At 53.5% G+C, this 13,357-nt stretch overlaps 7 protein-coding genes across 7 annotated transcripts; 4 read left to right on the plus strand and 3 right to left on the minus strand.

Moving 5' to 3' along the window:
• Positions 1 to 81: 81 nt before the first annotated feature.
• Positions 82 to 805, minus strand: SEPMUDRAFT_147336 (uncharacterized protein). The gene is made up of 3 exons (XM_016904234.1): positions 738 to 805; positions 544 to 658; positions 82 to 419 (listed from the first exon to the last, which is right to left on the minus strand). The coding sequence occupies exons 1-3, from the start codon at positions 767 to 769 to the stop codon at positions 336 to 338; spliced, it is 231 nt and encodes a 76-aa protein (XP_016763570.1). The 5' UTR covers positions 770 to 805; the 3' UTR covers positions 82 to 335.
• A 191-nt stretch (positions 806 to 996) lies between these two features.
• SEPMUDRAFT_147337 (LuxS/MPP-like metallohydrolase) lies at positions 997 to 2,822 on the minus strand. Its single transcript, XM_016904235.1, has 3 exons — positions 2,309 to 2,822; positions 2,077 to 2,251; positions 997 to 2,022 (listed from the first exon to the last, which is right to left on the minus strand). Exons 1-3 carry the CDS (start codon positions 2,555 to 2,557, stop codon positions 1,082 to 1,084), a joined length of 1,365 nt encoding a protein of 454 aa, XP_016763571.1. The 5' UTR covers positions 2,558 to 2,822; the 3' UTR covers positions 997 to 1,081.
• A 259-nt stretch (positions 2,823 to 3,081) lies between these two features.
• Positions 3,082 to 5,719, plus strand: SEPMUDRAFT_147339 (RNA_pol_Rpc82-domain-containing protein). Its single transcript, XM_016904236.1, has 4 exons — positions 3,082 to 3,179; positions 3,279 to 3,335; positions 3,411 to 4,211; positions 4,267 to 5,719. Exons 1-4 carry the CDS (start codon positions 3,171 to 3,173, stop codon positions 5,368 to 5,370), a joined length of 1,971 nt encoding a protein of 656 aa, XP_016763572.1. The 5' UTR covers positions 3,082 to 3,170; the 3' UTR covers positions 5,371 to 5,719.
• Positions 5,720 to 6,110: 391 nt separating this feature from the next.
• On the plus strand, positions 6,111 to 8,982 carry SEPMUDRAFT_123751 (amidase family protein). The gene is made up of 6 exons (XM_016901858.1): positions 6,111 to 7,138; positions 7,190 to 7,581; positions 7,662 to 8,084; positions 8,157 to 8,229; positions 8,298 to 8,694; positions 8,748 to 8,982. Exons 1-3 carry the CDS (start codon positions 6,139 to 6,141, stop codon positions 7,869 to 7,871), a joined length of 1,602 nt encoding a protein of 533 aa, XP_016763573.1. The 5' UTR covers positions 6,111 to 6,138; the 3' UTR covers positions 7,872 to 8,084; positions 8,157 to 8,229; positions 8,298 to 8,694; positions 8,748 to 8,982.
• Positions 8,347 to 8,750, minus strand: SEPMUDRAFT_105709 (uncharacterized protein; the record flags this gene model as incomplete). The annotated part of the gene is made up of 2 exons (XM_016900585.1): positions 8,347 to 8,694; positions 8,748 to 8,750. 2 exons carry the CDS (start codon positions 8,748 to 8,750, stop codon positions 8,347 to 8,349), a joined length of 351 nt encoding a protein of 116 aa, XP_016763574.1.
• Positions 8,983 to 9,489: 507 nt separating the features above from the next.
• Positions 9,490 to 13,313, plus strand: SEPMUDRAFT_147341 (glycosyltransferase family 15 protein). Its single transcript, XM_016904237.1, has 3 exons — positions 9,490 to 11,018; positions 11,079 to 11,827; positions 11,900 to 13,313. Exons 1-2 carry the CDS (start codon positions 9,768 to 9,770, stop codon positions 11,430 to 11,432), a joined length of 1,605 nt encoding a protein of 534 aa, XP_016763575.1. The 5' UTR covers positions 9,490 to 9,767; the 3' UTR covers positions 11,433 to 11,827; positions 11,900 to 13,313.
• SEPMUDRAFT_105711 (uncharacterized protein) lies at positions 12,045 to 13,100 on the plus strand (the record flags this gene model as incomplete). Its single annotated transcript, XM_016900586.1, has 1 exon — positions 12,045 to 13,100. The coding sequence occupies one exon, from the start codon at positions 12,045 to 12,047 to the stop codon at positions 13,098 to 13,100; it is 1,056 nt and encodes a 351-aa protein (XP_016763576.1).
• Positions 13,314 to 13,357: the final 44 nt, after the last annotated feature.

The following is a 13,357-nucleotide window of genomic DNA, read 5'->3' on the forward strand; positions in this document are numbered from 1 at the left end:
ACCTTGTGTTGGCAGATGTCGGGCTGATCATTATCGATGATGACTTTGGCGGCATGTGCAAACATTCGCGAAAGACATGGACGTTGTTTGACGATACAAGAAAAAGAAAAGTCACGAGGAGGCGAAGTGCAAGTGCAAGACGGGAACAAGAACTCGCTGATTCTTGGCGCTCTTCACATCCTCGCCTTGGGATGTATATACACAATGTTACAGGCGCCCAAGACGCTCAGTACCTGCTCCGTCAAGCCAGCTCAGAGTTTGCTGTCTTCTGAGCTGCCTTCATGTCCTCATCTCGGCCCCATGACCTTCATCGACCCCCTCCCCCCATGGCATATCTATTGGGATGCCTGGCCTGCCGCTTGCTTGTATGCCTCTGCGTTTGCGCCCTCGACCGACACGACCTCCTGCTGCTTGCCGTTCTATGCAATCCGAAGTCAGTGAACTGTTCACATATGCCCGCTATCGTTCCTTGATGGCACGCCTTTTCGTCTCCGTCTCCCCCTCCATATCACTCGGGTCGGTATCCGCTCCTGGCGCACTCACCTCCCACTTGGCGAACCTGAGGTCCATCTCTCCTCTCCTCTCAGCCTTCAATCTCTGGTCCTCCTTCAACGAGCGGCGTACGACACGCGATGCCACGGCGAGGTAGCGGTTGTAGCTGTAGAGACCTCCGTCAGTATCATTCCGAACCTGCGCTTGCCGGATGGCATAGGAGCGCAACTGATGTTCGCACATACGTGATGCCTGCAGCTTTCCACGCGAAAACCATTGTGTCTGTCTGGGGTGTGGTAGGTGGTTTGATTGACGTTGTTGATGTCTTCAGTAGGTACCTTGCTGCTCCTGCTACTGCTGCTGCTCTCTCGGCGCATCGGGAAAGCAGCCGTTGGTCCCGACATGCACGTGATCATCAAATGTTTCGCGACTCGAGATACACCTACTTACATAATGTCCAACTTTGGAACTGATCCCCTGCCATGGTGGAACATCATTTGAACGATATGAACATGAATGCTTTCTTGTATTGGTACAGCTCACTACTATGTGCGCCTGAATTCGCAAGGAAACTTCTATCACAGGATATTTACACACGAAGACCAATCTCTTCAGCGTATGGGAGCGCATACAGGTCACCGACAGCACTTACGGAAGCCTTGTTCTCGAGGGCTTCCTTCGCGACCTGCTGCACCTTTTCTGCCGTTACGCCGTCAATTGCAGAAGCGACGCTGTCGATCTGATATGGCTTGCCGTCCCGGATTAGGCCTGCACCAGTAAGCTCAATGCCGGCATGTGTTGTGGCACCGTATTCGAGTTCCTTGAACTTCGCCAGCGCCTTGGCTTTCTGGAGGTCCTCGGGACTGACGCCGGAAGCGATAGCCTTAAGTACCTCCACAACCTTTGGGGCTGTTTGATTGATGTCGCGGGTGGAACCATTAAGGGTCACGGTCAGGAGACCAGCATCAGTATAGATGTGTGACTTGGTAGACACACTGAGAAGTGGGGTATCAGCCTTGGCCTTGGCCAGGAGAGAAAAGCCGGGAGTCCACTTAATGCTCGACTCGCCACCGAGGAGAGCTGCGAGAACAGCAATCTCAGACTTGTAGAAAGCGCCAGTTGCTGAACTCGAGCCGGGGAAGCCGAGGACCATGGTGTTGCCAGAGCCGTGCGCAATGCGCTCTTCTCCACCGTAGTACTTGGCTTGCTCCGTCTGGAGCGCGCCAGCAGGAGCATCCTGAACATCCGCAAAGAACTCGCCAACCCACTTCTGGAACTCGCCCTGATCAACACCGTTTCCGACAACGGCGAAGTTTGGTTTCGAGTACGCTTGCTGTGCGTAGTCGCTCAGTGTTCCGGCATCGACGTATTTCTTGAAAGGGACTGTGGAAACAGGCGTCACAGGGACGCCGAGGCCACGGTGGAAAGCCAGACCATGTGCACTGTCCATAGCCAATGTAGCGGTGTTTGCAAGGTGCTTCTTCATAGCCATGTCTGCAAGCGGTTGGACCTCCTCGTGGATGACGTGTGCTATCAAGTGTCAACAAGATGTTCTGCTACTCTTTCTGAACTTGCCGGACTAACGTTGGAACTTGGTCATGGTCGCGACCTCGGCCAGGAGCTCGAGGAAGTATGGGAGGTCATCGCGCAGAAATTTGGCCCCTACAACGAGGTTCTCGCGGCTGTGCCAGCTTTGCAGCTCGGCACCAAGCAGCTCAGACTCGCGCTGTATCCGTAGGGTCGATCGACGCTCGGTGCTCTGTATTTTGCTGCATCAGCCGTTTGTCTCCCCCTCTCCGGTGCGTTCCCATCTCACCCGAAATGCGTATCGGTCGAGTGCCTCTGCAAGACCAGGCCAGGTTTCATATCGGGTACCAGCTCGGGAAACAATGGCCACTGTCGATACCGGCCCCGCGATATCTCTGCTCGCGATCTTGATGCCATTGGAGTCTGCAGTCTGGTATTGAAACGAGCTAGATGCCGCGGCATAGCCCCTGGTGGATTGCTGCCATGACTGACGGAGGGTGCGCTGAGCCTGCCGGGCGATAGCAGAGCGCGCGATCATTTTGATGGCAAGGCCTTGCGGCTGTTGGAAGCGGAGAGGGAGGGTGGGAATAGTGGTTGTTTGACTGCGCGAAAGCACAGCTCAAAAGATGGACGTCCGAGTCGAGGGAATGGTAAGCAAAAGTAGTAGCAGGACGGACGTGGCGGCAGATTATGTGGATGTTCTCAGCAATGGCGACCTCACCTCAGGAGCCTCACGCCCGCCTTTTTTGGGTACCTATGTTTCGCGGTCGATGGATAGAAAAGGTGCCTCCAATAAGTGGAATACCATGGGGCCGTATGAGAATTGCGATTTCTGTGGCCTTCATATGGAGTGCCGGGAATGATATGCCATACCCGGGACGGGAGCGTCCATGCCACTACACAATTTGGCTTCCTGGACTCGCCCGACTCGCTTACCTAAGTTATCCCGCCAATTCTCAGGTGTTCGGAGTGAAAGTTGCGATGGCTAGCAGGCCCTAGAACAATCACATTCTCTTTCTATTTGTCTCTGCCACTCTCTCCCCACCGACGACGAGTCTGATCCTGGAATCGCACAAATGCGAAGGCATCGGTCGTAGCAACACGAACTCTGACGACGTGAGAGGTCCTCAGAGTTAACACAACATCGCATCATGAGCAAGGTATGATATAGCAAAACGCACACACCCGCACGCGCACTCCATATGCGCTGGCTGTGGGTGAGCTAGGATAATGTGCTTGCGACTGACACTTCCGCGCAGTCATTACAAGAACTATGTGCCCTGGTGGTTGAGGACACCTGTGGCCTCCTGGCCTCCGTACGCAGCAATTCTCCGCCGTCTCTGCACGTCGTCGTCGTCGTCGTCGCCGTCGTCCGCTGACCACTCGCACAGCAAATCTTCTCGACTCTAGCGCAAAAAGGCCGCCACACCGTCTTCGAACTCCGACGCGAACACCCGCACATAAGCCTGCGGCACATGCGACAGGCTCTTACTACTCTCTTGCAGAAACACATCATCCTATACCACGAGATCGAAGATGGGCCCACCTTTTACCACGCCGACTGGCGAGACCCGGCCCGATTATTTCGTGGCCCTCTCATCGTCGCACTCGTAGCGGAACGACATGGCGAGGGAGCCTCGAAGATTGTCAGCAACCTTCTCGAGCTTGGGCATGCCAGAGTGGGTGACCTCGCACAGGCCTTCGACCTCACGCCAACCTCGAAACGGGACAGTGGGTATGAGAGCTGCAATGGGTATGTTAATGGAGCAGGCATGGTCAATGGAGATGTGCACAAGACGAAGGGCGACAAGATCGTGACGGTTGGGCAGTTTCACAATACGCTCCGCGCGCTGCTGAAGGTAGGCTTCCTAGTCAAACGTGGGAAGCAAGCGTATATGCCAGCAGCAGATCTACAGGCCCAGATCGAAGCCGTTGTGATCAGCGAACAGTTCCCAGATGGTAAGATCAATGGCGCCAAGAAACAGACCGAATTTCAGGCTGCGGTCAGGACACTCAAGCGCAAGCGACAAGAAGCGAACGAGTATTCGGCTACGCGAGACATTGATTCTCGTAACCAGATCAAGAGGCCCGGAATACCCTCAGCTAAGCGCACGAAACTCAACGGCAGTATGACCAATGGTGCCCATCACGGCGACGATTTCGACGTGGACGACTCGGTTTCAAAGCTTCCGGTATATCTTGCGTCACCCTCGTGCAGGATGACAGTACTGACACTGTACCTTATAGAGTGACTTGGTCTTGGAGGTCAATTTCGCGCAACATCCCATAGTTCATCGTAGCCAGCGACTCGAAGACCTTGCACATGCTAGCCTTGGTGGGGTCACTGCAACGGTTTATGCAGCACTGCTTCAGGTTCTCGAAACTCGAATCCGCGCACGCGACGATGACATCCACGAGGACCAGGATGAAGAGGACCGCGAGCAACGACTTCCAAGCGCCACTACGACAGAAATTGCGGATGTGCTCAAGGCTTGGGCCCCTATCGATCTCACTCTGGGCATTTCTGGAGCTGCGAGCATATACAAAACCCCAGCAGCCGAGCGTGACAAGCCCAAAAAGGGTAAGAAGCGTATCATCCCCGAGGAGGATTTCAGTGACATCGGCATCAAGATGGAAATGTATTCCGATGACGACGAGCCTCATGAAGCCAACGGTTTCAATTCTTATCGCGACCAGAACAACATGCTCTCGCTTCTCGAGGAGCATCTGAAGATCCTCGCCGAACATCCCAAAGGCTTTTGTCGGCGCGTCGGAGGCGCGGGCCGCGGAGAGTGGAAAGTGGACTTCCCTGCGCTGACTGATAAGCTCATTGCTAGCGAAATTGATCAGACTGTGCAGGCGCGTCTCAGCAAAGTGCACGCCCTGGTCGTACGTATGCTGCGAGACGTTGGTCGGCTAGACGACAAGGCCATTGCTGCGCGCCTCATGATGCGCGTCAAAGATGTTCGAGCAATACTCACGCAGCTTCAATTCAATGGCCTCGTTGAGGGACAAGAGGTGCCCAAGGACAACTCGCGCCAACCGAGCCGAGCAATATACCTCTGGTATCATGATCAGACACGAGTCGCAGCTCTTCTCTTACAGCAATCTTACCAAGCTATGTCGCGAATACTGCAACGATTGGCAGTCGAGCGGGTCGACAAAAAGGGCATCATCGAGAGAGCCGAAATGATGAATACGAAGGAAGAGTCTCTTGGGCAGGTCGAACGGGAGCACCTCATGCAGTGGCGCGAGGTTGAAGAAAGACTTATGCTGCAATTCATACGGATTGATGAGCACGTTGCGCTTTTGCGGGACTTCTCTGGCAAGGATACTAGTTTAACCTCATGATGCATCAAAAAATCGGCGCTGGGGGTGGTGGTTTCTACCCTTGGGCACCAAGGAACAGGGCAGGTTTATTTGCTATTTCTGTGCATTGCGAAGGGCGTTTAGGCACTTGCTAGAAGAGGCTGAGGCTCTTCTTATACTTTGCATTCTCTAGGCGTCTTGTGTGGAGGAAAGCAGGCTACGAGACCAGGAATGGGACTACGAACGATTCTGGGACGGCAGAGGCGAAACGGCCCGATCTCGCATTGAGACTCTCGATGTTGTTGTACATGCGTCAGACATGACATGCATGGTAAAAGCGTTGCTGATAGAAAGAGCAAAAGCGATACCAATCAAATTCTCCTGCTGTTTGCTGCTTTGCCCAGTATATGACCGAGCGCCGCCAATATTTGCTTGGCTGCACGCCGCTGACGGGTCATCTTCGACTCCCTCGCCTTACGCGATACCTCCTCGATTGGTCTAAGACTCGGCAAAACTGTCGGCCTTAGTCATGTATGGAGCATTGTCGATAAGACCATATCGACGCTGTCTGACTTGCATTTGGTTCCGTTCGATTTGCAGTTCGTGCATCAGCACCAAGGAGGAAGATACAGCAATATGAACATGTTGTCATTACATGTACGCAGACTGGCTCACTTGGCATTTTTCACTTTGGCTTCGCAATCGTTGGCCGACAACATCACCTCCTGCAACATCACCGCAGTGGACGGAGCGTTCGACCAATTCGCATTTCCAGATCAAAATGCTGCCAACACTAACGAGCTGTTCCCCATGCCTCTCTGTCATGGCAAGCGGATTGAGGAATCAACCATAGATCAATTACAGGACTACCTCTCGCGAGGCGAGCTCAATTCACAACAATTAGCCTTCTGTTACCTCCAGCGGATGTGGCAGACAGACGAATACATCAATTCTGTTCTCGAAGTGAATCCCGACTTCTTTGAGATTGCACACGCTCTGGACGCTGAACGGCAATCAGGTCACGTTCGAGGTCCTTTACATGGCATACCATTCATGGTAAAGGATAACATTGCGACCAAGGACCTCATGCAGACCACAGCAGGGAGCTGGGCTCTCCGAGGCTCCGTTGTGCCGCGCGATGCACATGTCGTACAGAAGCTACGTGCAGCAGGCGCGCTTCTGTTGGGCAAAGCTACGCTCAGCGAGTGGGCTGATATGCGGTCCAACAACTACTCCGAAGGATACTCTGCGCGAGGCGGCCAGTGTCGCTCTGCTTATAACCTGACTCTCAACCCAGGTGGCAGCAGTTCAGGTTCCGCTGTCGGAGTCGCGGCCAATGTCTTCCCCTTTTCTCTAGGGACCGAAACCGACGGCAGCGTCATCAATCCAGCGGAACGCAATGCCGTTGTGGGTCTCAAGCCTACTGTTGGACTCACATCGCGAGCAGGTGTCGTGCCCGAGTCGTTGAACCAAGATAGCGTAGGAGTGTTTACGAAAAGCGTGAGGGAAGCGGCATACGTCCTCGATGCTATATACGGTCCGGACGAGAGAGACAACGAGACTTTCGCGCAGACTGGTCACTCTCCAAAGCACGGCTATGCTCCATTCCTGTCTGATCGAAACGCCTTAAGAAATGCTTCCTTTGGATTGCCATGGAACAGCTTTTGGCGATTCGCCAGCTCTGAGCAACAGGATGTCCTTACCAGTATGATTCAGGTGATAGAAGAGGCTGGTGCGACGATCGTGAACAACACAGAGCTACAGGACTACGAGACAATCATATCTCAAGATGGCTGGGACTGGGACTATGGTGATATGCCACTTTGGAGCAGGAAGACGATCACCGACTAACATGGAGCAGGCACAACTCGTGGCTTCCCGAATGAAAGTGAATACACATACATTAAAGTGGACTTCTATCGTAACATTGCTGTCTATCTCGCGGAGCTCAACAATACCGACATTCGATCAATTGAAGACATTGTGGAATACAACTATGCCAACGATGGCAGCGAAGGAGGATATGCTTGGCCCCTCGGTATTCCCGCTTTCTACTCTGGTCAAGATGGCTTCCTTGCCAGCATGGCAACAAAGGGCGTGCAGAATGAAACATACTGGCAAGCACTGAATTTCTGTCGAGCAAGCACCCGAGAACGTGGTATTGATCATGCACTGTCTCTGGGACCCAATGGCAGCAAGCTGGATGCATTGCTCGTGCCCCCAGATGTTGGCCAGACCTATCAGATTGCGGCACAGGTAAGGAACTGCCCAACTGAACATGTAGTAACGCGCAGCGTTTCTGAGACTGTCGCTGACTGATTTCCACTGCTTCTCAGGCGGGCTATCCGATGATTACCATCCCAGCCGGAATCAGCTCCGAGGATGGCATGCCGTTTGGACTCGCTTTGATGCAGACAGCATGGGCTGAGGATGCCCTGGTGAAATGGGCTTCGGCGATTGAAGATCTGATGACAGATACGCCGTACAAGCGCACGCTGCCCAAGTGGCATGGTTACTTGGAGCGCAACATACCTATCCTTTGAGGAATGCTTAGAGATGTTGTAAAAAAGGGCACCAGAAGTCTATCTGATAAGATGCCATCGTTGAACAGCGGCAGACCCGAGTGTAAGGAATCATTCGATCTCGAAGCACATGTGAAAGCGCAAGGAGTTGAGTTGAAATGCGATTCTCTGTAGGTCAGGTATATGAAGATGCATGATCCGCATCGTGTTCACGGGCTTTGAAACCTTACCTACCTGACAATCGATATCAGCTTTATACAGCCATTTGCACGAACCCAGAGCGGGGCAAATGATCAAATGACATACCAGGCGTGAAAGGTCGAATCTGTCAGGAAACATATGTCTGGTCTCCCTTTCCTCAGGTGCGATACTACATCCACTGCAAAGAGTGAGACATGAATGTTGGATCGTTTCTTCACAATCATCATCAAAATCCAGTTCCCATACCTCATCAATCATTCCCGAGAAGAAAAAAGAAGAAAGGTTCAAACAAACTTCACCTCACCACCAAATTCCCACTCCTCACCGCCCCGCCCGTAGCAGCAGCCAATCCTCCACCCCGCTTCGTCCCCGACGACGAGGACGATGGCGGTGGATCGGTCATCAACGCATGCAAGCTGAGATCCTTCCACGCCGGCTCCCGCGTCTTCTGCTGCGCACGTTGAATCCCAAACGCGGCATGCTGGTCCGGCACGAGATCTTCTTCGTTGTCCGGATTGAGAGGCTGATGTTGCGGTGCTACGAGGATTTCTTCGGCGGGGAGCTTGATGCGCGTGAAGTCTTCGAGGAGGTCGGCGTGGTGCGCCGCGTGCATGTGTAGATGGCTGAATGAGGAATCGCGCGACTATGATGGGACGGGGTTAGTTTCGGGGGGGTTTTAGGAGGAGAGGGGCGTACCATGTTGGAGTTTCTTTTTTTTGTTTTCTTTTTCTTCGTCGGTGATTTCACGTATTGTACGGTGAGGGCAGGGTCTCGTGGAGATGTGTTGTGTTGAGGTATCGCATACAGCCTGATACAGGTACGATAAGGTAATCGCGCACGCACAGTCCGTCGGCAGGAAGGACTCCGCTCCAATGGAACCTGGAATGGAAGGTTAGGTACGAAGGTACTGGTTCGGTACGGTGCGGTACGGTAAGGCAAGGGGTGTGGATTATTCCCCAGTGTGATATTGCTGTTTGCGGCAATGCAACATAAGAGGGCTGATGCCAAGAAGAGTGACGCGGCTTCCAAGCTGCAGACTTTTGATATTGACTAGGACTGGAAGCTGACATTGACTGATATTGACTGATATTCGCGGGTGCTGGACGATGACAGCCTTGACTCAATTCGCATTAAGCCATGTGTGAACACAATTGACGAGAATTAGCTAGAATTAGTTACCTGAACTACGTTGGACTGGTGGAATAAGCTAGAACTCGGGGAAATACAGTTCAGTTTTCAGTTTTAGCAGACAGAAATTCAAAATCCCATGCGAGCGAGCGCCGAGCAGGGGCTTCCCGGTGCCGTCGCCAACCAGACCTCGCGCTGCTCTGCACTGCTTTACCACAGACCTTACCACTGCCTTGCCCTCTCTTACCACACTCCTCACCATACCACTCCACCCCGCCGACCAGGCCGTCTCCGACAATTTCCACCCTCCGCCTTCTACCTCCTTCGATGCCATTCTGCCCTCCCCCGTCCACTCGCCCTCCACTTGCCATCCAACGAGCCAGCTTGCTTGCTTCGACTGTCGCTCGTTAGGTCGTTCTATTGCTTGCTCGCAATAGAACACCCACACACGCCCACCCATCACCAGCGGCAGCGGCATCTCCGCATAGATCACCACCACCCTCATCACACGACGACGACCCACGAGGCTTCCAACGGCTGACAGTACTCCTGGAACTGCCCCTTGAGGGCTCCTCTTGCGCACACAACATGGATATCGTCAAAGGCCTCCAGAAACGCATTCCCACGGCGGAGAACCTGCCGACGCTGAAATCGCTGCAAAATACTTCGCTACGGGATGTCAAGGAGAAGATCTCTCCGCGAGTCTCGTTTCTCAAACGAAGGATACGAGTGCGCGGCAACAGCAAGATCAGCGTGCCCTTGTACCTCGTCTTGCTCTTTCCCGCCATCGTGGTCATAGCCATCTTGACGCTATTCGTGCGCCATCCAGACTCGCCTGGCGCGCGCCTGATACCCTCCGGCTCGCCGCCGAGCATCCGGAAAATCAGCGAAAAGCACGACAAAGTCTTCGTCACGGGATGTCTAGATCCCAAGATCACCGCCAAGGAGACTCCACGCGCAAATGCCGCTTTTGTGGTGCTGGCGCGAAACAAGGAGCTGGACGGAGTCATTGAGAGTCTGAAGAGCGTAGAACGACACTTCAACCGCTGGTTTCACTACCCCTATGTCTTTCTCAACGATGGAGAATTCAACAGCACGTTCAAAGAGACGGTGATGAACTACACCTCGGGAACCGTCGAGTTTGGCCAGATCGGTCCGGAGCATTGGGGCTATCCCAATTGGACCGATGTGAATGTCGCAAAAGAGGGCATCAGGAAGCAAGGTGATGCTGCCATCATGTATGGAGGCATGGAGTCCTACCATCACATGTGTCGCTTCTACTCGGGCTTCTTCTACAAGCACGAGCTGCTGCAAAAATACGACTGGTACTGGAGAGTGGAGCCCGAAATCAAGTACTTCTGCGACATGACCTACGATCCCTTTGTGCACATGGAGCGCAACAACAAAACCTATGGCTTCACCATCGCCGTCAAGGAGTTGAAAGAGACGGTGCCCAACATATTCCGATATGCTTCCGCGTACAAGCGAAAGCACGGCCTGAAGAGCAAGGGCTTGTGGGAGATGTTCCTCGAGCCAAAAGAAGGCTACAACCAGGACGGTACGCCAAAGCCCGGCACCATTCCTCCGGACGAGCTTCCCAAGGAAGACCCCAAGTATGCGGATGGCAAGACGAAGCCACTGCCCGAGGACATATTGAAGACCGAGCCCGGTCAGGGCACGTTGCCTGAGATTGATCCCGAAGCCATGGAGGGCGAGATCTACAATATGTGCCATTTCTGGTCCAACTTTGAAATTGCGAGACTGGACTGGTTCCGAAGCAAGGAGTATGAAGACTTCTTCCAGATGATGGATCGCTCCAGTGGCTTCTGGATGGAAAGGGTGAGTGTCTTGAATATTCCGATAAGAATTGCCCGTGCGGCTTACTGACATGACTTGCAGTGGGGCGATGCGCCCATACACTCACTTGCAGCGGGCGCGCTCCTGGCGCCCAGCGATATTCACTACTTCCGCGACTACGGCTACAGACATACAACAATTCAGCATTGCCCAGCGAATGCGCCTGCTCGACAGATGCCCCGCGAACCCTACCTCGAAATGACCACATTAGATGAGAAGGAGCGAAAAGAAGAAGACGAATACTGGGAGAAGTGGGATCCCGAGAAAGAGAATGGGGTCGGGTGTAGATGTCGTTGTGACACGGACATTGTGGACGTCGAAGGCAAGGAAGGCTCTTGCATACCTCAATGGGTGGACATTGCGGGCGGCTTTATCACACCAAGCGGACCCGGCTAGAAGCCATAGGCGTTGTTGAGGTATAACTGCAATAATAGAAGAAATACAAGAAGCAGAAGAGGACTCGCGAGTATGGAGGAAGGGAGGCAGCGGGAAGGGAGTGCGCGCCAGGACAGCAGCAGGCCCGGCTTTTTGTTATGTGCCTCGCGTGCAAGCGACCACCATATTGCATTGGATCGGTGTATATCGATAGCAAGCACGATGACAGAAGTGGCCGTGTCTTGATTTGACGTTTGGGGGTTTGGGAACAACTGTACAGGTCACACTGGAGGATGATTGTCGTACATTTATACTACTATTACTACCTTCACGTCTGCTGTGCTCTGTCTGCTTCACGTTCACGTTGGAAGGGCGAGGAGCTATGCGAATGGGAGAGTTGAAGGGCATTTCATTCGGTAGGTCCAGGCGGTATATTTTGCGAGTGAATGCGCGCGCATGTTTGCTGACTCCACAAATGTTTCTGGAAGATACTCTCTCTCTCTCTCTCTTCCTATTGTCGGAGTGCATGGAAGCCAGCTTCACGAAAACCTCTTCCCGACCCCCAACTTGAACGCTCTGGGTGACAGACACTCCTCACCTCGGGAACAAGCCAACCACTGAACCTACTCAATCATGCCACCAACGACACGCTCGCAGACCGTTCACCACCGCGTGCAGACCGTCCACCGCGCGCAGACCGTCCACCGCGCGCAGACCGTCCGCTACCGCGCGCAGACCGTCCGCCACCGCGCGCAGACTGTCCGCCACCGCGCGCAAGCCATAAAGAAGAGAGCAGTCGGCGCAACTACTTCCATCACACCCGACGAGATCTGCCACATCAGCATGCTCTACCCAGTGCCCGAGGTTTTTACAATGTTCCTCACTTCATGCACTGCCTCAGAGATATTCCAGCTCCGCCAAGTCTGCCAGCACTGGAAAGCCATGATTGACCAATCCTCCCCCGTCCAAGAGTCACTGTTTCTACGGCCGCGACGTGTCACGAACGTCCTAGAACTCAAACCGGACCACGGCCCCGAGACGACCACCGTCCAAGGATATCTTGTCACGGGCAAAGTAACTCGGCCTTCGCAGTTGGTTGATGGAGAGAAGTATAGTGTGCCAGCGGAGTGGAATGACGTGATTTGTGTGCCTAGTAGATTCGGCCACGGAATGGAGATGGATCGGAGGGTTACAATGGGAGAGTGGATCCAATTGAAAGATGAACTTGTTCAGATATGGATTGAGGAGGCTGTGGCGATTGAGTGGGACAAGTATAGCAAGACGAAGAACAAGGAGGCGCCGGATGTCTCTACACTGCCCGAATCAGACCCACCAGGACCAGGACGCCACCAACACATGCTGGGAGGAGGAAGCGGCAAGACGTTGCACAAGACGCAACTGGACATGTTTCTGACGCAGCCACCGGTCAAATCTGTGTATGTGGCTCACTTCTTAGCAGGCCATCAACGCGTCACGAATCCCACGGGCCTCCGTCTCCGCGACGTCCTGACCGCGTTGGAACCTGGTATGGGTGTGAAACGCAATTTTTTCGATTGTTGGAATCCCATGGCTGCTGAGCGCAAAGGCTTGGGCATGAACTTGAATGGCGCTTTTGACGCTGGTCTCGAAGGCATGGTGTTTATGGGAGCCGATGACTGGAAAGAGGTTGATCGTCGTGCTGGAAACTAGTGAAGGAAGATGTGCGGCGGTAAGGTACAATCTTACCCGACGAATGATATGGTACGTTACGTATCGTCAGAGGTGATTGAAGGAGATCACAGCGCAGAAGAGTGATTGTGGCGAGCAGTTTTTACTCCTTGCTTCTTCATCGAACGTTAGGGCGCCTGAGAGCTTTGCACGGGGAGAACAAGCTTGTCTGCGATGCACAGCGTAGCAGATCACGGCAAGCAGATGGATGTTTAGTACTGTACTCCTCTTTTGGTATT

This window comes from Sphaerulina musiva (genome assembly GCF_000320565.1).
Source record: "Sphaerulina musiva SO2202 unplaced genomic scaffold SEPMUscaffold_2, whole genome shotgun sequence".
Lineage (NCBI taxonomy): Eukaryota > Fungi > Ascomycota > Dothideomycetes > Mycosphaerellales > Mycosphaerellaceae > Sphaerulina > Sphaerulina musiva.